This window comes from Archocentrus centrarchus, chromosome 12, assembly GCF_007364275.1.
Source record: "Archocentrus centrarchus isolate MPI-CPG fArcCen1 chromosome 12, fArcCen1, whole genome shotgun sequence".
Lineage (NCBI taxonomy): Eukaryota > Metazoa > Chordata > Actinopteri > Cichliformes > Cichlidae > Archocentrus > Archocentrus centrarchus.
This window is the reverse complement of record NC_044357.1, coordinates 21,759,079-21,784,646: the sequence shown is the minus strand read 5'-3', so window position 1 is coordinate 21,784,646 and position 25,568 is coordinate 21,759,079. Positions and strand designations below refer to the sequence as shown.

Genomic DNA, 25,568 nt, shown 5'->3' with positions numbered 1-25,568 from the left:
ACAGTCGCAGTAAAAAGAAAGTACACCCACATTAAATTTTTAGATTTTACATATCAAGATCTGCTACTTTTTAAAATTAGGCAAGTACAACCTCAGAAGAACAACAACATTCAACATCTTATGTCATTCTTTATTTAATGAAAATTAATCCAAAATGCAGAAGCAGTGTGTGAAAACCTAAGTACACGCTATGATTCAGTAAGCATTCAGTTCTAAAGTTGCAACTTTAGAAAAAATAAATGAAATTGATAACATTTTATACATAATTTTTTTTTCAGTTACATAAGATGTGTAGCAGGACTAAAGACTTGGACCCTTTCTGTGGTCAGAATTTACATTCTAGCCTGAGGATTTAAACTATAGTTTTCTGTGCGAGTGCATTGCCTTTATTTATTCATGAGCGTAATAAGAAGGAAGCCTGCCTGTGTGTATGAATGCGCGCATGTTTGTGCACACATGCAGTGTTAATTTAGAACCACAGCAACCTTGTTTGATGGCGAATGGCTCTGACAACCGCGATGAGTTCATGAGTACCCCCTTCTGTCCTCGTGTGCATTGTGGGAAACGCTTGCTCTCCTGACTGTCATAGCTGTCCACTCGCATCGTATAACGTCATGGCGATATGGCCCACCACACACATGCACACAGACATTTTTTGTTCACAAACAGGATGTGACACTCTGAAGGCCGATTCATGATTGGTGGCTCATTTCCTATTAGATGAGATGGTAGAAACAAGGTCTAACTGGCAAGAAATGGCCTGTGTCTAATGAGGAGGTTAATTTTCTGCATCATGTGTTGGGTCATGTGCCTACATATCCATGCACCCTTATAATGAAATAGACCAGATATATGAGAGACACTTTTATGGAGTAACGTGTCACAGTGCCACAGATATACTATACTGCCAAAAGTATTCACTCACCCATCCAATTCATTGAATTCAGGTGAGCAGTGTGCAGACTGCTTCTACAAGCATTTGCGAAAGAATGTTTCGCTCTCAGGAGCTCCGTGAATTCCAGCGTGGTATCCTGATAGGATTTCCTCACTACTAAATATTCCACAGTCAACTGTCAGTGGTATTATAACAAAGTGAAAGCAATTGGGAACGACAGCAACTCAGCCATGAAGTGGTAGGCCATAGTGCGGAGAGGCCACAACCTTTCTGCAGAGTCAATCACTACAGAACTCCAAACTTCATGTGGCCTTCAGATCAGCTCAAGAACCGTGCGTAGAGGCAGGTCTCCCTGTTTGTTTTGGGAGATTTTTACACAGGATGTCCTTCTTAATGCAATCCTCAAGGGATGTGTGTCTCCTCCTTTGATCAAACTTTGACTGAAAGTGTAAACCACTCTGCTACAGAGGTACTTAATCTTCCTGAAATGAATTTAAAATAACCTTTTAAAAAACCTTAAAAAAACGACATCACTCCACAACATTTTTAAATGAGATTCAACATAACAAGGCTGTGCAATTCACCTACATTTATATTCTTATTTATGTTCTCATTATGAAAATAAAATAAGCGAGTCAAAACAATTACTGTGTTGCATTCTCTTAGCAATGATGCTATCGCTTTGGCTGTTGTTATAAATCAAGCACTCTCATTTCCTTTACTTTCCATCCCCTCTCTAAAAGCCCCGGTAGGGTGAGGCGGGCTTATTTCAGCTTAAGCCAAGATGACTGAAAGAGAGAGTTTGGTCATCAGCAAAGGTAAAACCAATTCACCTGCTTGGGTTCCAGCAAGGAATAACAGATCTGATTTTATCAGGTTATCTTGTTAAATAATGGGCATCTTAGTACTGACCAAAGTAATCTGGTCAGTATAAGTAGTGGGGGTGAAAGGAGGAATGCTTTTACGGGAACCTTCACTTAAAATCCAGCAGATGCAGACAGATGTTTGCATAGGAAAAAGGGAAAACAGACACTGATTTAACATTTTTCAGACTGGAAAAGTAAACAGTGGAGTGATGCTTGCTGCACTTTGTTTATTAGACCAGTGTCTCCTAAATTTAATGAAGAGGTCCCGATGATGCACGCTGGCATGAGACATTAAATTTAAGATTAATGGCCTTGAATGGTCTTGCTCCGGAGTATATTAGTGGACTAGTATTGCCTCAGATATGTGCTAGACCACTCCGGTCCTCTAAATGGCTGTTATACTTCATACAAGACTTGGAACACAGGGGGCCTGTGAGTTTGCTGTCCTGGCTCCCATTCTGTGGACCATTCAGGTCAGCAAACCAGCAGCCACAGGTATGCTGTTTACTGTCTTAATGTTTAGCATACTGCCTTTATTGAATTACCAATCAAATTCAACAAAAAAAAAACTGCTTGAAAAATTACCCAAAAATAAAGTTTAAAAAGCCTTTTTAATCCTCCCACCTGATATAAAGCGGGAGGATATTGTCGTACATCCGTCTGTCCGTGAAGTTTTAACTTTCCGGTCTATAGACTCCAAAATCACAAGGAGTTGAGCCGTGATATTTGGAACATGTGTTCTTTACTCTTCAAAGCTGTGCAACACAATATTCATATTCCTGGATTGTTAGTACCCATTGTACACTTTGGCTGTGTTTTTCTGAAGTGGAGAGTACACAACATGAAGGATTTCAGGCCTTCAAAATTTACAGAAGGTAATAAGATGTCTGCTGAAGGCTTTTCTGTTATTAAATGTCAGTCAGACTTCTACATTTATTTTATATTTTCATTAATAGCAGGAGGATACCCCCATCTGTGATGGGTCTTGCTTTCTCTGCAGAGGGCCAACCCTATCGACATCTCTGGCTCCTCCCACCAGAGCCCTGAAAAATCGCCACACTCATTCGAGAGATATACCTGCCACCACATAGCTGAAACCATTGTGAGTCTCTACTGTAAATGTTCACATGAAGTGCCCACAGTGGGAGCACTGCGGGAAAGATTAATGTGTTAACCCAGAAGAATACAGCCACACGCTGACAAGCAGGCAGTGCACTGAGAGACTCACTGTTTGGTTCTTGTGAGGCAGAGAAACAAGCAGAGAGACAGGCGGCGAGGCAGACAGCCTGTGACCAGCTGGTAATGCTCACACAGACAGGCAGCAGTTATTCATTCAGGTTGTCAGCACTGTGTTCTCTTGTCTGTCCACAGAGACTTCTGTCTCCTCTTACCCGTATGTGCGAAAAACTCAATCACAGCCCCTGGCCGCCAGCTGGGCAGGGTCGCAGTAATTAAACTACATCAGTCAGCCTCACAGGAATCTGCTTTTCTCTATTTTTTTTTTCCACTTCTTTTTCTCAACTCCATCCTTCGAAGTCCTCCTCTGTGGTTTTTTGTGTCTACGCGTTTGGGAATGTAAATTTGTGTCTGTTATTAGAAATGTGCCTATCAACACTTGTAAATTTAAAAATATTAGTTTATATTGTTTACAATATAAACAAATATGTTAGGATATGTTGATGATTGAACTTCAGAGGTGTTTTAGATGTGTTAGCAGGAGTAATGTACATAGATGAGAATGTACAAAGACCATCTAAAGCTTGGTCAAACCAACAACTTCGTCTGTTTGACTACAGTAATGCTAATCCTTTTAGCTCTAATTGGTCTCCAACCAAATCTCTAAGAAAAAAATGCCAAGTCTTCTTTGTTTATCTGCTTGTTGTTCTTTGGTGATTTATTACAGGAGCAGAATAAAGTTAGAGTTTGGTGTCTAGGCCACAAGCTCATCGTTACCTACAAATACGATAGATATACATATACTGGTATGCATGTACACATTTACACCTTTAAGGCATCAGTCAGAAAGATGTAGAGACCGGTTGGTGACTACCTGGCAACTTCCAGTCACTATGGAAAATGTGTATTTGACAACTGGTTGGTGAGTTGTTGCTGGCTGTCGTGTGCTGTATCAAAACCTCGTCGTGATTGCTTTGGTCATTAGCAGATTGCCGTGATCTCTCAGTGTTACATGGAAGACACCGACTTGTATGCAGACATTTTCAAACTACTCTCTGAGCTGTAGTGAAACTTAAAAACATGCAGCACAAACTGGAAACTGAGAACATTTACCTTCAAAGTAAAAGTTTCACCTTTTGAAATGTGTTGGTTGCAGACGTAAGAAACAGCTTTTGCTTTGAAGGCAAATGTTGTCAGTTTCTGCTTTGCATTACACTATTCACCATTTGGGTTGCACTTGACAAGTAGTTTGTGTTTGCAAGTCAGTGTCTTTTATACAAACTACTAGCGACCAAAGCAATTGCAACATCATATACCTTTTTGCAACTAGTTTCACACTACAGACTGCCAGCAACTACTCACAAATGGGAATGCACGGTTTTCCCTTGTGACTAGTGGTGTCAGGTGATTGCTTTAGACCTGTGTGACTGAGGCCTAAAATGCACATCTGTGGGAGGAAGCTGGAGTACCCAGAGGGAATCCACACAGACACAGGGACAACAGAAAAACTCCACACAGGAAATCCCCGAGGACCTTCTTGCTGTCAGGTGGCAGTGCTGACCTGCTCCTTACTCTCACTGCAGACATCTTAGTCCACTGAGACTCTTGCCTGACGTCATCTGTTAACCTGGCCATCACCACTGCAAATAAGAAGGAGCTCATAACCAATTCCTGATGCAATCCCACTCCCACCTTGAACCCATTTGCCACTCCTACTGCACACCTCACCACTCTGTTGCTGTTCTTATATCAGTTTTCTATATATTTAATTAAGGAAACTTGAAAATGTGCATTTCATTAAATTTTCAGGGGTTAAATCATCATGTGGGATAGGTTGACAGCATATGAAGGGCCTCCTTTTTTTCCCACATTTTGATACCAAGCTCATCTTCTTGCCACAATCCTTCTGCATCAAAATTATTTTCCTGTATTGCCAAATTTTAACAAACACCTAAAAATAGTTGTGAAATCGAGAAAAAATTTTAGGTCCTTAGAAGGAAAATCTTTGTACTCTGAGCATGCGAAGTGAGCGTATCCCAGAGGGTTAAAGGGCACAAACATATGTAAATTCCAGTGTGAAATAAAAAATTTTGCATACCTTCATTAAATCTACTAAAGTTTTAGTACATAAAAAGCAGCTAGATGTGTGCATGACACAGTGCAGGTGTGTGGGTGAAGGTGTCCCTTTCAAGTAGCTCAGAGGCGTCACTCTTTAAAGGCTTCACTCCTTAATCAGAAATTGCTGAAAGTAGCTGTCAACTGCTGGAACTGAACTGAAGTAACTGGTGAAACCACAGCAATATACAAAAAAAATAAAAGGCTCATACCCTCCTTAGAGCTGCACATATAAATGGGAATTGTGTCACTCTGAGGAGCATCTTTCATCCATTTTCATCATTAGCCCCTTCACTTTTCTGTTCTTGGTTATGAAAGCCAGGCCATCCCCCTGCATGGAGGGAAGTGTAAGTCACTTCTGAAAGCATGTCAATTAACCAGCAAGGCAACATGATTAACAGTAACACTTTATGGAGTTTTTTTTTTTGCATTTAGATCAAATTGGACACCTAAATGAAGTGAAGTTCCATCCTGCAGATTTTGATGGGCAGCATGAATCACTCATCAATTTTTTTCTGCCATTGTTCTTTCAGTGTTAAAGTAGTTCCTCTGCTATTGGTATTCCAGTCATGAAGGCTGAATCACATCTGTATATTTGATGAGCTAAACAGGAAATGAATCTTTATTGTGTTCATCCAAATTTATGCAGTTATGTAGAAATCAGGTTCTTGTATTTTGTGCTTTGGTATGATCCTCTTTCTTTGTGAAATACTGTTTCCTTTTTTTTGGTTCAGATTTGGTGCTTTATCAGTCTGCTCCTGCATGAAAATACTTTTGTACCTCTGTCTAACAATAGGGAGGAAAGTGGCACATCTCTGTGTAAGCGAGTGACAGACGATAGCATCACCTTCTGCATATCCTGTGCTGGTGTCTGGCGCCCGCATGGATATATTGTGGAAATGATAAAGTGATATTAAAACTCTTCGTTGTAGGCTCCCTACCCGACCGTCTGTCTACGCAGTCGTCAGACAGATCCTTCACAAGAAATGTGCACATACATACACACACCTGTACGTCGCAGACCAAAGTGAGGTATTGACTGTGATTTAAAAAATAGCTGAGGGTGATTCATGTTTTTATAGCTCTTTTTATTCTATCGATCTCATGGACAGTAGGAAAGATGATGCTTCCAGGTCTGAAAAATGTGCAGCTTGCAGTCTTTGTAATTCCAAGCAGGGGGCGACTCCCCTGGTTACAAAAAGACTTCCAGTTGCACAGAAACTAGAAGACTGTTGGAAAAGGTTCCTTTGCTCTGTGACTGTAGTAAACACTTTCCTGTTTATATTAAGGGCTCAGCTGCTAGTTTCTGGTCTTACTTAATTAAAAACATTAATTAATTGGAGTGATTATCCAGGTTATCCTCATTGCTAACGAGCATGCACTCAGACCCATCCGTAACTTGTCACATAACGCAGTGGCTACATCCATCTTTTAGACTATCCAGGTCACAGTGATTTCTGCTGAATAGACAAGTTCTTGCATATACAGTTTGTGCTCAGATATGTAGTAACATTTAATAACTGGACTACACTATGCAAAGTGTAGTACGCTCAGCCTTAAATTATTGGTGCAAATAAGGTAAGAGCGTTAAATTTAGTACTTTCTAAAAGGCTATATTTATTTCACAAGCTGTCGGGCAGAGAGATTCTTCTTGTACTTTCGAGGTGTACCCCGCTCCTCTCCCTCTGCAAACCTAAATTGAAAGTTTGGTTGAGAAAATGAATGGAACATAAATAATAAGCTATACAGGATTTATTTTGAAAGATTTGGGTTGCGTAAAGAGGCAATGCTACCATATATTCCAGGGTTTGCAGAAGTGTCTGGTTAACAGGGTTTTTCTAAGTTCCACAAAAGTGGGCTTTTTGAGTTTGCAGTGATCACACAACAGTGGTAGAGCTAGTAGCAGTGGTCTACATAGGTGTTGTAGGAGTCACAGAGGGGCCTGCTGTGGAAGGTTTTGAAGGACCACAAAGGAAAATATAAAGAAACTTTTGGTTTGTCATGAAGCACAGGGTAAACTTAGGGTTGACTCTGTTCTTAGATGTGCTACCAGCTGCTGTAAATCTCTTGCTTCGTTTAAATGTTAGCCTTACTTCCTGACTCAGACATGGGATTTTAATCCTCTTTTGTCACAGTTAAAAAAACTGATCTTATCTAGGTCTGATCACTCTTCCACCTGCGCTTCTCCTTTGATGTGTGATAGTCATTACTGCAATGGGAGTTGACAAAAGATGCTACTGACTTCAGTAAAGTGCTGAAAAATTAAGAACTGGAACACATTGCAAGAGAAATCTGAGCTGTTAAAGGGAGGAGACACTGCATGTGTCTACTTTTTCACTACCTCATTATATATTGTTGCAGACATTGGACCACACATGATAATTAAATCATAATATTAGCAAATCTTATGATTATTATGTCCGTTTTTTGGGGAGGCTTTTTAGGCTTTAGGTTTTTTAGGGTGGCCGTAGGTGTTCATCCCTGCTTGTGCAGTGCATTGCATCTTATTCTATTTATAGATATAGAATAACATTTAAGATATGTTGAGACTTTTAATGTCATATTACAATTCATCGGGCACAGTGGATACCAAGGACGATTCACATGGGTTTATGCAGACTTTAGGCTACGGATGCAGCCCTGAGCCTGAACACTGCGTGTTGATGTGGTACAACAGAGAGAAGTGCACACAAAGACTGTGTTTATTTCTTTCTTTAGAGAAGTGGAAGTGCAACGTGCACACGGTTGTGTGGCTGTTGCTGCAGTGTGGTGTTTAGAGGCTTTTTCAACACTATTCCTACACAGTCTTCATCACTGTGTCATCTTTCAGTCTTTGTGTCATCCCTCAACTATGATCTCTCACTTTGCACTTCCTTTATTGTCACTTTTCATTTTTCAATTTGAGATCTGAAATATTATATCATAGTATAATAAATAAAAATTATAAACTGCAGGTGAAAATATTACATTTTATTGCTATTATGCTCTTATTTTTTGTCACATAAATGCTGTCACAATGGCAAACGCTCATATTAATCATGGACAAAGTTTCAAATAATGAGGCCAATGTGTGTGAAAGTAAGTCCTGTGAGCCAAAAGCTCAGGCTTCTGACTGCTCTAAACACTCTGTTTCAGACAGTTTTGTCTCCTTTTGGTTCTGTTTGACATCAATAACGTCAGACGTTCCTAATATTGTGATCTCAGACACACAGTAGAAGCCACACCCACCTGCCGTTGCAACATACTGGTTGCAAGGAGAAGCCAGTCAGGAGAAAGTTGTCTCAAAGGGAGCGTGGCCTGAACAGCATGGGCGAGTCGACTGAGGTGCTGCACTAGGACGTAATATGAAATAAAATAGAATTATTTTCAACTGCAGAATTTACTCAGGTAGAATCCAGTAATTTAAAAAAAATATGGGAGGTGGAACTTTAAATAAAACAATATATTCTATAGTATGCTAGTACAATGGAGCACCTTTATCCCAGCATACTGATCTCTCCCATAATGATAATACCATAAAAAACAGATGTGCTTTATTGGTTACCATACCAACTGGTAACCAGGAAGTGATCTTTCTTGTTGTCTGCTTCTCTTTTTCGCTCAGTCGCTTGCATTCTGTGTGTGTGTGTGTGTGTGTGTGTGCGTGGGTGTGTGTGAGTGTGTGCTGCACACTTGCGTGAGGAAGAATTCCTTACAGTCAGTCGTGAGTATATTCTACCTTCAACATAAAAGCTAGTGCACTCTCGAGGATTTTCAGGCTGCTTTGGGGCTCCCAATAGTACTTAACTGACAGGATTAAACACACACCCATTTGGGATGTTAAAAATATCAATTATATTCAAATGTGGCTAAAAATAACTTTTTCCTGTGAACAAAGCAAAGGGGCACATTGCGGTGCATCTGTGAAAGAGGCAGTTGAAGTTTTTTCTATGGTTACATCTGCAAGAAAAGTCAATTTACCTGCTGAAGAAAAAGAATGTGCATCATATTTTCTTTTTAGATTAATTAAGTGAAGAGCCACACATTGAACAATTAAACTGAAACACGACACACATGGAGATGAGCTGACTTTCACTCACGGTTTACTTTCATTTTCACTTGCAGTTTGCACCACCAGGCCAACTGATTTTAACCTGGCAATGTCCCCAAATTATATATTGTACACATGACACATAAACACATGGGAATGGAAAAATAGGTGAAACAACAGGCATAGGTGGAGAGTAAAATGCTGTTTTACTTCATGAAAGATACAGACTGAGCTTGATATAATGACAGTAGCGTTAATATTATTACTATTATTTTTAAGCTTTGTGTCAAAAGTCAAAATGTTGGAAAGACTGCTTTAAACAAACAAACACGTATCAGCGGTTTGTAAACGTACGCCTAAGAAACAAAGTCTTACAAAGTGGGAAATGTAAAGGGACATCTTTACCCACCTTCACTTTCCATATCTGTTTTTACATAATTTCTTATTTCCATATTCCTCCCTCTCGCACTCGCAGTCCCTCTTTAGCCTGCAGCATGTGTTTTTTATGTGTCTGTTTCACTGGAGCACTTAAGTTTCTCCTTCTGTGTACAGCCTGTAATGAGGGCTGCCAGCTGTGCCTCACTAGCAAGGACGCGTGCACACACACACACAGACACACACAAAGTCACAAAGCTTTTCCACAGTATGTTTTTTGTAGGTAAAACTGTGTGTGTGTGTGTGTGTGTGTGTGTGTGTGTGCGTGTGTGATTTATTTATTTATTTTTTAAATTTTAAGCATTTCTGACTCATAATGTGCTTATTGCTTGTTTCTGTTCATGTCTGTATACAGAATCTTGGCCACGGTGGGCTCGGACTTTGACCTAAGAACACTGCGAGCAGTGAGGGTGCTGAGACCCTTGAAACTCGTCTCAGGAATCCCCAGTAAGTCCAGTATCTGACAATATAATTGTGAATTAAGATTATGTCTAAGGAAAAATGAATGTAAAATGTTAATGCTCAATTTGTTCCTCTGCCTCTATTTTAGCATTTAGAAAAAAGGGCAGATCCTTTTTTTTTTTTCATATCTTTTCCCACCATTTTCATCACCATTCTTCTTTGTTTTGATATATTTTTAATATAGGCTCATAATTAATTATTCCACACAGTAAATTTATTCTAATTTTATTCTATTTTCTAAGCAGTAAATCTGATTTTAATAGGTAATAATTTAGTTAAATAAGTGAAAATAAACCAAAATGTATTAAACCTTTGTTGTAAAAAAAATTATATTTTTATTATTTTATTTTGTTAGAGGATTACAAATCGATTAAATTAACTGAGTAAACTAGAAGTAATGAAAAACTATAGAAATATAGAAAGCCAATGGAATGCATAAATAGTAAAAATATGTAAGGTAAAGGCTTCATGGAAATGGCTGATTCATGAGGCAGCCCGTCTGACTCTGTGGACCTATGGAGATGGGGAGGAGGAGGAAAAAGTCATGGGTATCACAGTCGATGATGGAGGATAAGGCAGCAATCGCAGGACTGATGCACGGCACCAAGAGCTCATGAGCTCAGCTCTGACAGGGGACCACAGTGGAGCTTTTTAATCTTACATGTTCACCATATTTCTTGAAAGATTTGATTAATAAAACAAATTTCTTACAAAGAAAATATGTAAGGTTAAAAAAAGAGCTAAATTTGTTGAATTTGTTCGCTAATGGAAACTATTTGCTAAAAGTTTGGCTAAAGAGTTCAAATTTTTTAGCTAAAAGTAAACAGTTGAAAAATGCAGCTAATTGTATTGTATTGCATTAGCTAAAAGAACAAACAGAATGGCTAGCCTTCACTCAGCATAATTAACAGATATTAAAGGAAGTAGCAGCTAAAAGTAGTGAATGAATGGTTGAACAGTGAACTAATTGCAGTTTGATGAATTTAAGACAATCAATAACAGTAAATGCTAAGGTGAAAGCTGCCTAGATCCAGTTCTTGTGTCAATGTCATGGGACTTTTGGGACTATGTCATAAGAAAAATGTTGGAATATTTAATTTTCCAAAAGATTTAGATTTAGTATGTTATTGTTATTTTAACATTCCTCTGCAAGTCGGTTATTTTCTCATTATTTGTGCGGGTTAACTTGATGTTACACACATCTATGTGCCCCCTAATGTGTAGTGAAACTAAATTAACTATGCACGTATCCTCCACGCAGACTCTGCTAAAGGTAGCACCGTTGAGAAACGGTTGCATGACCTCAGACATCTGTCCCCCCTGTCTGTGTTATGTTTATGCTTGTTTTGGATGGATGTTCTGTTAACTGCAATTTCCCCATTTGTGGGACTAATAAAGGCATTCTTGATTCTTGATTCTTGATTCTTGACATGTCCACATGTGCTTCAGTCTTTGAGCATTCATGAAGTTTTCACTTTGCTTTTTAGCTTTTAAAGTTTCAAGAAATAGCAAATCAGCCATTCCCCTCCTCTCTCTTCTCGTCTCTCAGGTCTCCAGGTGGTGTTGAAGTCAATAATGAAAGCCATGGTTCCACTTCTTCAGATTGGTTTGCTGCTCTTCTTCGCCATTGTCATGTTTGCCATCATCGGGGTGGAGTTCTACATGGGCAAATTCCACACCACCTGCTTCAAGAACGGCACTGGTGAGAGTGACAGCTTGAGTGTTTGTACGACAGCACTGATTATCAGCTTAGTTGCTGGGAGCATTTTTTCTTTCATCTGCGCTCATGCATTTGTTACATATGAAAACATATATATATATATATATATATATATATATATATTTATATGCATTATTAATGTAGGCATACCTAAATGATTATGTTGTATATGTCCTCCTGCCCCATGAATAGCTGCATGTTCACAGCGCTTGCAGGCAGTATGATAAACATCAATGTAGCAAACAAACCTACTGCAGAATTTTTGTCAGCCATTTTTCAAATCCTGATATTGATCAATGGCATTTTCACAGTCGTCAGGTTGTGACTGATAGCTTTTGTGGTAGCTCAATAGAGATATTTTAGCATTCAACCTCCCGATTCAGCTGCAACTCAGATCGTGTTAATGAGGTCGTTACTGCTTTCGCCTTTCTCCTGCATCAGAAGTTCATTCTAGTTAGAAAAGATTCTGCATTACATTTTTAAAGGTTATATATCGATGGATTTAATAATAAAAATGGAATTTACCAATAGAAGCTGCGGATGTTCAGAATGAGTGCATTTATTTTCCCTTTAAGACCTGCATGGTAAAACATTTGAAGTTGAGATATATTTCATCTAAACTTCATTACCTTTTAAAGGAAATGATAACACTGGGAAACAATTTACTTTATCAGTTAATAATTTCAGAGGAAGCTCCCTAAGGAAAATGAATAGCTTTTATTGTGGCGCACTATCACTCAATCCCAGTTAATTGGTAGTAAAAGTTTCCTTTTTCAAAAGTAACTGCCCTTAAATTAACTGAACAGTTGTAGAATTAAATTAAAGACTGGCGTACAGTTCTACAAATATGGAGATTAAAGTTTCTACCAATAAATTGCTTCAGTTTTCACACTCATGAGGATTCAGAGTGGAACCTATTATGCTCATTTCCAGCTTCATATTTTCATTCCTGCAATCTAGAACAGTGGCTATTCAGCTCATACTGCGCCTTGCTGCAGCGCGATGTTTCTCTCACCTGGCCAAAAGAGGGATACGATGTTTCATAGATAGCTCCTTACTACGAACATCTACCAATTTAACAGCATATATACACTTACCTGCCACTTTGTTAGGTGTAACTGATCACCTGTTACAGTGATCATGTCTACATGCTTAAGACAACCTGCTGAAGTTCAAACTGTTCATCAAAATGGAAAACAAAGGTGATTTAAGTGACTTTGAACTTGGCGTGGCTGTTGGTACCATAGGGGGTGGTCTGAATATTTTTGGAAACTGCTGATCTGCTGAGATTTTTCCCACACAACCATCTCTAGAGTTTACAGATAATTGTCCTAAAAAAAGAAAATAATCCAGCCAGCAGCAGTTCTCTGGGAGCAAATGTCTTCTTGATACCAAAGATCAAAGGAGAATGGGCAGACTGCTTGAATGTGAAAGAAAATTGAAACACAAATTACTTGTAGGCACAAACCATGTTATTCTTCTTTGTATATTTCCTATAAAATGCTTCAAAAGCACAAACAAGTTAGAGAAGCCGAGTTCAATTAGGGACAGAGCTCAGGCCTGACTGGATGCTTAGCGTCAGGACTCCGAGGTGTGCAGAGCATCTCAGAACGCACAACAAATTGAACCTTGAAGCAGACGGGCTGCAGCAGCAGAAGACCACACCGAGAGCCATTCGTGTCAGCTAAGAACAGGATACTGAGGCTACAACGCCAACGATTTCATCAGAACTGGACAGCAGAAGATCAGCAAAATGGTGCCTGGTCTGATGAATCTTGATCTCTGCTGTGACATTTGGATGATAGGGTCAGAATTCAGCTATCTTTGCCTTTAACTGGATAAGTGGAGAACAGTTGCATGTTGCTTATTAAGCCTGAAGAAATTTGAATCAGAGTTAATAAAATGGTTGTTTCTATTGTGAATTGCATGAGTGTATGACACCATAACTTATGTTATGGCCCTTATAAAGTGTGGAACTGAAAGGGAAGGAAAAAAAAAAATGGAACAGGCTCCCCTGTGTATGAGTTAGCAGAGCAGCAAAACCATTTCTGATAAATTAAAGCCAGGCCACTATTATGGGGTTGTTATTATAGTACAGTGTTCTAGTAATTATAGAAGGCTGGCTGGCTGAAATTACCCATTGTGTAATGCAGTGATAAAAAAAATATGAGAAGGCTTTATTTACCCTTTGCTGGTGTCAGAGTGTGAAGGCATGATTTGAGGGTTATTGGTATGGCTATTTGTAAAATATGTGTATTTGTGTGTGTATGTGTCTGCATGCATATTTGTGTGTGTTTCACCCCAGAGAGATGGTTTTTGTAATGGTGTGAGCAGTTGTGACAGCTTGCTAACGTACAGTATGCGTGTTCTTGAGTTATTTTGGTCACACAGACGCAGCAGGGTTTGAGCTGAGCAGCACTGGTAACTTTCCGGATGGGAGCTGTTGTGTTTTCTCTTTTTCCTATGTGTGTGCATGTGTTAATGAGTGAGCCATAATGCTAGATAAAGATGAGGACCTTGTGTATCCTTGAGTTCATCATTTTGAATCTGTCCGATGTAGTCACTGCTGTTTTGGACTACGCATTTTTAAGCCTCCATATTATCATTTTTGCTGGGGTTTTTCTTGGAGCCAGAAGTGACCATATTTGGATATGAGTGCGCCAAGTTATCAGGTAACCCAAACAAGCTTTGTTATCAAGCTGCATCCATATGCAGTAAGGGTACAAGGCACAAACTCAGGTTTCTTCTAATTAGTGCTAAATAACAGATTAATAACACGCTAAAGCTTAAAAAGGCACGGAAAGCACAAACAAGGTGGAAAGATCCAATTCAATAAAGGACAGAGATTGGGTCTAGCTTACTTGCTGCTTAGTGTCAAGACATCTGTTAAGTTGTCCAAGCAAATGAGTTCTAAACGAGATATTCATCCCATATATATATTTTTTTTATTGAGGCAAAACTGTCAATAAAGGGCAAAACCATTTTTTAACCATGTTTTAGCATGGTGGTGCAGTGGTGAGCACTGCCCCCTCACAGGAAGAAGGTCCAGTGTTTGAATCCTTTCTATGTGGAGTTTCGTGGGTTCTCTCCAGGTACTCTAGTTTCCTCCTACAGTCCAAAGTCATGCATGTTAGGTTATTCTACGATGATTCTAAACTGGCCGTAGGTATGAATGTGAGCATGAATGGTTGTCTGTCTCTGTCACTGGCAACCTGTCCAGGATGTACCCTGCAAGGGCTCCTGTGCCCCTGAATTTGATAAGTGGAAGAAAATGAATAAAAACTCTGGGGATTGACCTCAAGTGGCCACTTGAGGAACTGCAGTTTTTACGTACAGGCTCGAGAGCTGAAACATGATCAGTTTTTCTCAAACTTTTTCTGCCATGCTCCTCTTCAAAGGCTTCAGCATTCAGCCCACAATTTTCTTGTCATTAGCAATAAAAAACGATCCAAGTTTAATTTTGCTTAATTAAAGGTTAGTATAATCAGCAATCTGTGGTTGTCTGTACCCCCTCTGCTTTAGATAAACAATAAAAATATTGCTGTGAGCAAATAAACACACAGAAGGCTTCCACATGACAATTTCCCTCATGACATTAATTAGATTTAGTGAAAAATGAAAAATGATTTAATGTCCTCTTCTGCAGGTTTACAGATTCACTGCCTTTACATGAAAGTTTCCATTCCCACCTCACTGATCTTAAATCAAAACAATCAACAACAAATGCAGATGTTATTTAGAAACACAAATGTAAATAAGCATTAATATTAACGATAATTCTGATTAGCAAGTGAAGAAGTATAGCCAGCCAAAGAAAATGGAGATCTGAGACGTTCCCATATCACCTGTAAACACTGAGTCCAGCTGACACAGCACCTGTCACGGGAAGGAAAGGACACATTTCACTGGAGTGACACCAGAGGGATGTTGGCTTTACAATCTGGCTTTGCAAATCATCGTTAAAACTTGGCTCGGCTTGCGATAGAGGCACTATGCCTCATGAAACTCTGGATGCAAAAGGCATCTGCTATATTCAGAATATTTATCTTTTATTCTAATTCCCATCTGCTGACATGTGCGCCAGCACATCTTTAAGCAAACTCTCAGCAGCCTCTCGTGTACCTCATACTATTATCTGTCACTTCAAGAATCCCAGAAAAGATTTTGGGATACATCTTTTGTTAGACCACATCCACAATGGGCTGAAAAACAGAAACTTTGCAACCAATTTATTTTATATATATAAAAATGTATCTAAAAATATATGTGTTTCTTACTAACCCCAACTTCACAATCCAAGATGGCAGCGGTGCATGTACAGTAAATTGTAGTAAACCTCTAAAACATGTAATCTGCATTACTACTGCTGTTTATTTGTGACTTGCTAAATTAGCCACGGAGAGCACCGATGAGGCTCTAGCCATGAACGTGCTGCGGCGGTGTGTCCCTCATGAACTCTGACTTTACATTACCAGCATATGAGCGAGGCCAAAAACTTAGACAATGAAATAAAACCAGATCCTGCAAAAATTCATTACGGCCGTTTTCACTCTTTGCTTGACATAATCCGACACAGTTGGTGTTTAACCTGCCTGCTCCCTACATTTAAGTCTTTGTGATGTGAGATTGAAGCACTGTGTGGATGGTGCAGCTCATGCAGCTCATGCGCTGCCTACTACACACTCCATCCAAGCAGCTCCTTTGCATAAACAACATGCAATATTTCTAGTAGTGCTAACGCATCTGAAGCTACTTCCTGTTCCATGCTACATGTTAGACAACCGTGGAACACATCCTGGCCTGATAATCTAGATTATCTGTGCCACCTTCTTTTCTATTATTTCAAATATCAGTTTTTACAGCTGTTAGCTGGAGCTGCGGTGTCACGAGTATAGATGAGGAGCTATAAGATTTGTCATAGCATCATTCTTTTGAAGTGTTCAGCTGAAAGGTGAGCCGGGCCACAGCGTGAAGCAAAGATCGAAATTCACGAGTCCACTGATGTACTGACCTTCACCTGTAAACCTGAGCTTTGTGCAGTGATTGAGAGAATGAGACTGCAGCGTGACTGAGTTACAGTGTAAGGTTACTAGGTCAATGGTCCTCATTTGAAGAAACCAGTGGAGGGGGATGGAGCAGCTACAACTCATGACCCTGTGTGCTTTTCTTTATAAGTGTTAAAAGCATGAATGATGACTGATTGAGAGTAGATCATTGGACTTACTAGGACATTATGAAATATTTTGGAAACTCTGCTTTCCCAGCATTGGAATAACTGGTGGATTAAGCACACAAGCATAGGAACAACTCTTTTGTGCATCTGATTTAGATAGATTTAATTTAATTTCAAAATTTAGCCTGAACCAAATTTATCTAAAATCAGAAACTGGCCCATCAGAATTAATTTCCTTTCTTTCTGTATCCCTCTTTTGGCCAGATGAGAGAACAGTCGACTGGCCTTGTGGTTCTCAGCCCCCAGCGAGGATCTGTCCCCCTGGCAGCGAGTGTAAAGTGTACTGGACTGGACCCAACTTTGGGATTACCAACTTTGACAACATCCTATTTGCAGTGCTTACTGTCTTCCAGTGCATTACCATGGAGGGATGGGTGGACATCCTTTACAACGTGAGTTTTTCCACATTTTTAATCAACTTTTCCAGTTTTACCAGCTCCACATTTCTCTCTCTCTCTCACTTTTTTTTGTTCTTCTGGTGAATTGTCCATGACACATGAGCTTTAAAATAGCTGCTGCATGGTTATTCATGGGCCACAGAGAATGGCTCCTAAGTATTATAATAACAACCTGTCTCGAGCTACTGCCAGGTCAAAAATTCACCTGAACCAATGCAAATCTTTCATAACAATAACAGGATATAAATAACATTTTTTGTTGCTTCTAAGGGCTTGAACCCTTGTTCTAATACTCTGCACTGAGCACAATGCTATTATACTGTAGACACTTGTGCCTGGACTTAATTTCTTAAGCATATTTATTTTTGCATTGAGATAAACTATGAAAGGTCATGAATCGCATGACTTTTCCTCTAGCGCTTTCCTCAGCACAACCTTTACAGTGCTAGCCTATCACTGGAGGTTAAGGTTAGACATGCACAATCATGCTGTTCTTAGCTTGTTTATTTGGCAGAGATTTAAATTTTCTGAAATTTATTTGAGCTTGGGCCTGTGTGATCTCTTCCCACCACCCTCACATAGAGCGCACACTGACACCTGGAAGCTGCCACAAAACCGACCACTGGGGAGCATTTCAAGGATTTGTTTGCTGCTAAGAGGAACTTTGAAGTCAACTTCTAACATTCATTTTATGCTTTTTTTTGTATTCCACACTAATTCAGTCATAAATCTGCAAACTCATCTTTGATACCACGCCTGTCTGTGTGCATACTGTCAACCGGTGTGCTCAAATGGTGAACAGGTAGAGAGGGGTCCACTTCAGTGTGTCAGAGTCAGTCTAGGGTTCTGCATGGATGTTAATGTTGCTGTGACAGAGCAGTGGACAGAACACCTGTTCAGTGTTACTGTCCCTGTACAAATGCATGCATAGTATGCATAATATGCATAATATGAGTAAGTCTGTTTGAAGTTACACTTCAACACATCATAAAAAAAGACCAGTACCAAGTTAAATGAAAATTACATAATTGATGGGAGAGGTTAACGAAGTAGGTTTTCTACTCACTGTCAATGGTTTTTGTCTCTCTGATTGGTTGTTGTGAGGCAATCAACAGTAATAAGTAAGTAAGTAATGGAAAAATACATGAAGAAGATCTGTCATGCTGAAGAGACTGTTCAACCTGAATGCAGACAGAGAACCAGATTGTACTCGAGTGGACTCAAAAACGTACTTGCCAAATGCTGTGTCATCAGAAAAAATGTCGAGGAAAAGAGCCAGCGAAAGAAAACATGGGGTATCCAACGACAATAATCTGACAAAGACTGAGACAAAGATGTCACACACACAAGGAGAGAGAGATAGCAAGGAGAGGGTAAACTAAATCAGGCACTAATGAGCACAGAAAACCAACAAAAACTGGAGGGAAAAGCCAGACAGACAGAAGGAAACACGGGAGGCGCATTAAAAATAAAAAAAACACTTAGCAAAACAAGAACTGAGGACAACAATAAAAAACCAATAAAAAGAAAAACACTGAGGATAATAACAACATGGATAATATGAAGACCATAAAAGGCTGTGAATATAAATATGGGTGACAAAAACAGGAATTTATCACTTCAACGAGGAAACTTGGAAGTGGGGGCATCCATCCATTTTCTTCTGCTTATCCAAAGTGGGATCATCGTGCCATTCCAGACATCCCTTCTCCTGTAATGCTTTTTTCAGTTCTTCCTGGGGGAATCATGAGGCACTCTCAGGTCAGACAAGATACATAAACTCACCAGCGAGTTCTGGGTCTACTTCTGGGTGTCCTCCCAATTGGGCATGGCCACAAAGGGAGGCAACCTGATCAGATGTCCAAACCCCCCCATCTGGCTTTTCAATGAAAGGAGCAGCGAGTCTGGGGAGCATGTAATGTAAAACAGAGTAGTGGCACTAATGTTAGCCGTCGTGGTGAAAGAAAGACAGGCTGCAAATTCACTCTGAGGTTTTATGGCATTCACATCGGCTCCTTCTCTCTAAGGATTCTCATAGCTTGGACATATTTTTATTTTATCCAACGTATCCTTTCCATTATTCTTGTTCAAACATAAATCTTTGCTTTCATTTTGTGTTTGCTCTAAGTTTCATTGTTGTGTTTCTTGACCAGCTGTGATTAACAGTCAGCACAGCTGGAGCCACCAGGGCACATTAAAGGATGAGAGGAAACATAAGAAAAGAGGGAGGCTAAATGTCATGTAACATTCTGTGCTTGGACTCAAAACAGGGAATTCTTGTGTCTTAGACAACTGGGCCACTGGGTTAACCCCCTCCAGCCTCTTAAGGTTCTAGTACTTTTTCCTCTCTGTTAGGCACCCAGACAGTTTGGTTATCTAAACTCCGGCACCTCTGTTTTTGCGGCACAAAGGCTTGATAGTGACTTATGAAAACACACGATGCAAGAACTCAAAAAGAAAAGATTCCCTGAAGGGAGAGGGCTGTTCAGCCAAGCAGAATTAAGAAACAGCAGCGTGTCTGGGCTGATCCAACAATGAATGCTTCATCCAGAGCATCTTCTCTTTTATTATTTTTACCCAATTAAAAATGGTAAACAGAAGCATCATATATTGAAGTTGTAGTACTTGGAAAAAATTTGGTGTTAAGGGATTAAAGCTGCAGCCACATACACAGTGAAATGCCTTTAAATACAGAGGAGTTCAGCTGAACTCTGTTGTGGTTTGATTTACAGTCCAAATCTCGTCACCTCTCAGCAACCAGCTCCAACTGGGAAATTATGATTTGTTTGTGAGCAGGATTACTCAAAATTATGGACAGATTTGCATTAAAATTTTACCAGACTTTGGGCTTGGCCTTTAGAGTCGCCCCAAATAACCCGTAGAAGGATTCTTTACCATTACTGTGAGATATCGGAAAGCTGAATATTTGGCTTGAAGTCTCTCCTCATGCATATCATATTGAAATAAGAAAAACTGGGAGACTGGGATCGTGTTCTTCAAAAAATATGAGAGATTCAGTTTAGACAGCTCTTGTTAGATATTGCCTAATTTTTGTCTCTGTTAATATGCTTCTAGTTATGTGCAAACCTGTATTTAAAGCATGTTTCTTCTCCTGCTGCATTCTTCCTTGTTACTCCAATAAACCCCCTCTGGGATGTTTTTATGTCTTCATTTCAAAGGCGGAGAATCTGTCTGCAAAACTGCCACAAATACTGTGACCTCACTAAATCAGAGGGAATACATAATCACCCTCTTACTGTTGGTGTGATCCTCCTTTAAATGCATATGCAACGATTAGACAGCTGCACCTTGCAAACGCTTGAACGGATGACGAAGTGCGACTCCAGCCTGGTGCAGCATGTGAATGGCTCATACAATATGCATCTGAAAAACAGAAGAGCATTTGCCCTAATTATGGGTGATTAATGGTGAATTCATCAGTTTATTTGCTCTATACAGTAAATACAATCAAATCCTGTTTCCTATGTTTGTGTTTTTCCTGTTTTCCTCTGTTCATCATCCCTGGCTTTCCCTGTGTTTACATCCTTCTTTCATTCCCTAAACACATCTCCTCCCTGCCTTATTTCTTCCCCTTTTCCTTGTATTCTCCTCTCCCATGAGAGAGAGCAGTGAACTGGGAACCACTTACAGAGCCATCTTTCCTTCTTTTCTTCTTCTCGCTCTTCCTCGATTCACTTCAAATATCTCTTGTTGCTTTTTCTGGCTCATTATCCTAAGCATTGCAGTTGCACTCTGCTGTGATCCAAGAACGCCTTTCCTCTCAGTCAGAACTCTTTGCATTTTCAGCCTTTCAGACATTTCCTTCTGCTCAGAGCCATCCCTTTTTGATCCACCGGTTATTTTTACTCTGGCCAGTTTGTTTGGCTTTTATTGCTGTATTTCTTGCCCATGTCTCCAACAAGGGGCCAGAATGAAGATTGTGTATGCACAGAAGACATTCTCTTCATCATAATTATAAAGCTGTGCCAAGCCATTTTTCTCTCTAAATGTCTGCCATTGTGGATTTGTTTGTATGTGCATGAGTCTCATTTGTATGATTAATAAATGAAGAGACCATTTTATATGTAAAAAAAACACTGTTCGCACTACAATGAAATGCAATGAAAACGGCAGCAAACAGGAAAGGCAGTTTTGCCCAGTGTGAAACGGAGTCACTTACTGAGAAGTGGAGAAAATGAAATGTGCTGAAGAAAATGTGACAGAGGCTATCAACTCTGTAATTTCAAATCAAAGGGACCTGACAGAGGTGGAAAAGTAGAAAATAACAAATGTAAATGTGTTCCTCCAACACTCACGCCTATACCCATTTATTATTGATTTATCTATCTATTTATTTTTTTAAAAGCACGGTGCCGTGGTGGTTAGCACCACTGTCTCACAGCTAGAATGACATCTAGAAGGTCTGGGTTCGATTCCACCTTCTCTGAGTGAATTTGCATGTTCTTCCTGTGTCTGGTGGGTTTCCTCCAGGTACTCCGGTTCCTTCCCACAGTCCAAAGACAGTTACTGGGGTCAGGTTAATTGGTCACTCTAAATTGCCCATAGGTGTGAATGTGAGTATGAATGGTTGTCTGTCTCTCTGTGTTGGCCCTGCAACAGGCTGGCAACCTGTACAGGCTGCCTCTTGACTGCCTCGGCTGGGATAGGCTCCAGTCCCCCCGTGACCGTGAACAGGATAAGCAGAAGAGGATGGATGGATGGAAGCCTGATAAAATTTGGTACACTGTGTTCACAGATTGTACATTTTACTATGTGTATGAAGGAAATGAAGGAAAACTGTACTAATAAGAAATCCAAGCACATAGACTTTGCTGGTTTTGTGTTATGCTAAATTCTTTCCTTTATTTTTCTTCTCCACTTTAACAGTCTTGGCTCTTTCTTCTTTCAGCTGCTCCCTTAAGGGGTCACCACAGCAGATCACCCACCTCCATCTCAACCTATCCCTATCCACCCTACTGATATAAAGCGCCTTGAGGCGACAGTTAGTTGTGATTTGGAGCTATATGAAATTGAATTGGAGTGAATTGAAATGATCTTCCTCTTTTCCTCTTCCCTGGCAGCTCCTTCTTCAACACCCCCCCCCTCCTATGCATATGCCCAGACTATCTCAGCCTTGCCTCTCTAATTTGTTTCCAAAATGCTTAACTTGAACTGTCCCTCTGATATACTCATTTCTAATCCCGTCCATCCTGGTCAAAATCTGAGCATCCTAACTCTGCCACTTCCATCTCAGCCTCCTGTCACTTTGTTAGAACCACCATCTCCAAACCATACATCACAGCAGGTCTCACTACCATCTTGTAAACCTTCCCTTTCATTCTTGCTGCTATCCTCCTGCCACAAATCACCCCTGACATTCATCTCCACCCTGCCTGCACTCTCTTCTTTACTTCTCTTGTGCACTGTCCATGCTTTGGATGGTTGACATCAGGTATTTAAACCCAGTCACCAGTTGTGACTTGCTCTAATAAAAACACATGATCAAATTGGACAAAAAAAATCTTGGAAAAGAAAATGATAACCACACAAAAGTTATTACAATCAGGTGCTCAGTTGATATCTGTGCACTTATGTTCAGTAACTCTCTCTAAACAGGTCCACATGTTGTTCATTTACCAGATTTCTTGTTGGAAATCTGGGTTATTTGTCTTTCTTTAGCTTGGATATTTCAGAGCTAATTGACATCTGTTCTCGTTTGTTTTATGGCTGCAACAGCTGTCACATTTACAATTCAAACAGCCACCATTTTTGAAGTTGTTTTTCTGTTGCTGTATTTTGTGAATGTAGCTATATATGAATGAAGATGTTGGAACAGCATCCTCCGTGTAAGCTTTTTCTGCCAGGACCTAGCAGGTAGAATCGCTTTCATAACAATCCATGAAAGATGCTTAATAACCTGACCTTTAAAGAACGTGTGACACTTTTGGTGCCATTTATCCCCAACATGATGCCCAGTATAATAAAATGATGGTTAACTTTTTCCATACAGTCTTTTTCTGTCTATATTTGGCAGTTTAATAGATCCTTAAATCATCCAAGTATTTTTATATTCTGTTTTAAATGCTTTTTTTTTGTTTTGTTTTTGTAATCAAATACTTCTTGGTCGAGCAGCCCCATTCTAACAGATCTGATTGTTGAAAAAAATGAGCTGTTATTGCAAGTGGAGTACTAAATAGTGCTGTATTCTTTGTGTCAAAATCTTCTATAGCTCTGCAAAGATTTCTCCAAAACCTGTGCTGAAACTAGAAGAAAAGAAACTAGAGAAAGTCTAGAGAAAATCTAGAGCTGAGGAGTCAAATGCACACTGAACTAATCTGACAATTTAAAAGGTGGTTCACTGAAAATAAACAAAACAACAGGGAAGGGAAGGGAAAGTACTGCAAAGTAACATCCACTTAAGATGTACTCATGTAAAGTGATCCATTCTGTGCCTGAACACATTTGACTCCCAAAGTCCAGTTTGTTTGACTAGTATGATAAGTGTACACTGTCCCAGCCTGCTCAACTGGTTGGCAGCACACTGACAACCTTTGTTCACTGAGGAAAAATGTGTAATCCCAGACTGGTTGGCAACTGGTTTCTGGAGGTCAAGCAGCCTTGAAACTGCGACACTAACTGGAAACGGAGAGCGTTCATCTTCAAAGTAAAACTTGTGCATTAAAACTGAAACCAACATGTTTCATCTTTGACTTTGAAGGTGAATGGTCTCTGGATTCGGTTTGAATCGCACTCTTTGCCGTTTCACAACTGCTTAGCGAGTAGTTAGCAAGTTGCAGACAAGTCACTGTCAGTTTCACAGTGACTGCCAGCAACCTCCAGCAGCCACTTGGAAGACAATTGGGAAAATGAGGAGTTGAGATGCTGGGTCTGGATCCTAAGCAGACCTTATATTAATGGATATTAGGACAGTGCTTAGTAATTTTCTTTGGAAACTCAGGCTTCTTCCATCAGACTCTGTGCATGCTCCGTTAGAAGTGGGTCATTTCATTTTTCTTCTACCTGTCTTGACCAGAAAACTCTAGCAAAAGTGATTTTAAATCTCAAGAGTCCTATTTCTGTGATTAAATAAAGGTTAAATAAATAAAATAATATGTGAAAATTGACTGGTAGCTACATCAGTCAAGAGGAATGAGCCGTGGCAAGCTGAGAAAATCTATACAAAAATATCAGAAAGCGCTGGTGCTGCAGTTAAAGCAAAAGAGTTGTGTTGTGAGAGAATCCTTAATCTTTTATTTACTTATGGTGAATATATTTATTTTACTACCCAGTTGCACTCATTTCAGCAGTTAAAACTTTTAAATGAACTTGTTCCAAAATTAAAGTTATGTGGAATTCATTTTAGTGAACTCTAAATGCAAGTGATTTTATTCACTTTGGTAAATAACAATGGACATCAAATAGATCTGTCTTGATTTATGAGATTCCAGCTGTGACTAGACAGCATATGAGTCTGATGGAAAAAAATTTTCAAGCAGAATTTGAAATTCTGAACACAAGTTACTCTGGTGTAGATTAAGTTATCTTATTCTACACCTAATCTAGTCAGGAGATCTGAACAGATTAAAAGAGGGACACCGTGGCTTTAGGCTCGTACACAGGAATCTGTTTAGGAATTTGCACAGGTGAGTTGGATAAGGTGGACAGGTAATTAGGTGAAGGCTGGAAGGTCAACCGTGACAGAAACAAATATAGCAAAATAGCACTGTAGGTGTATTTGTGAATGCAGGGGAGCAGAGTCATTAGTATCCCAAATCCACATCAATTCATTCTTAGTTCAGAAAGGAAAGGCTGAAGTTTATAATATCATAAAGCCAGAAAATCATTCAGGTAGGAGTCTTATACTTTTAACCCTGCAGATTGATGACTTCCCAGAGGAGGATCTGTCCAACCTTCTTTTCTAATGTTGCAAAAAAAAAAAGAAAAGCAGAGTGCCCCTCCCCATCATTACCAGCTTGCCTATCTTGCCCCCCCCCCCCCCCCCCCCCCCCCCCCCCCCGCCCCCCAACCCGGAAAGGCCATATCGCAGGATCCTGCAGACTCCCAGCGGCTGATGTAGTGAAACAAAGCACTGCTGTCTTCCATGTTATTCCATAGCCTGAGGGAGTGATGACACTGAAGCAGCAGAAACATGTTGTTACAGATACCAGCAGGCAGGTTAAATACAAGCCAGGAAGTCTAGTTTGAAGATAGTAAGCCTAGATTTCTTTTTAGTGCCAC

The 25,568-nt window shown here is 39.8% G+C and overlaps 1 protein-coding gene across 1 annotated transcript in view; it reads left to right on the top strand.

The window, feature by feature from the left end:
- LOC115789007 (voltage-dependent N-type calcium channel subunit alpha-1B-like) overlaps positions 1 to 25,568 on the top strand; it is a 204,858-nt gene that overhangs the window by 69,555 nt on the left and 109,735 nt on the right. The window contains exons 7-9 of the mRNA XM_030742154.1: positions 9,873 to 9,964; positions 11,529 to 11,681; positions 17,137 to 17,324. Coding sequence (XP_030598014.1) covers positions 9,873 to 9,964; positions 11,529 to 11,681; positions 17,137 to 17,324 — 433 coding nt within the window. The remainder of the gene's footprint in view (positions 1 to 9,872; positions 9,965 to 11,528; positions 11,682 to 17,136; positions 17,325 to 25,568) is intronic.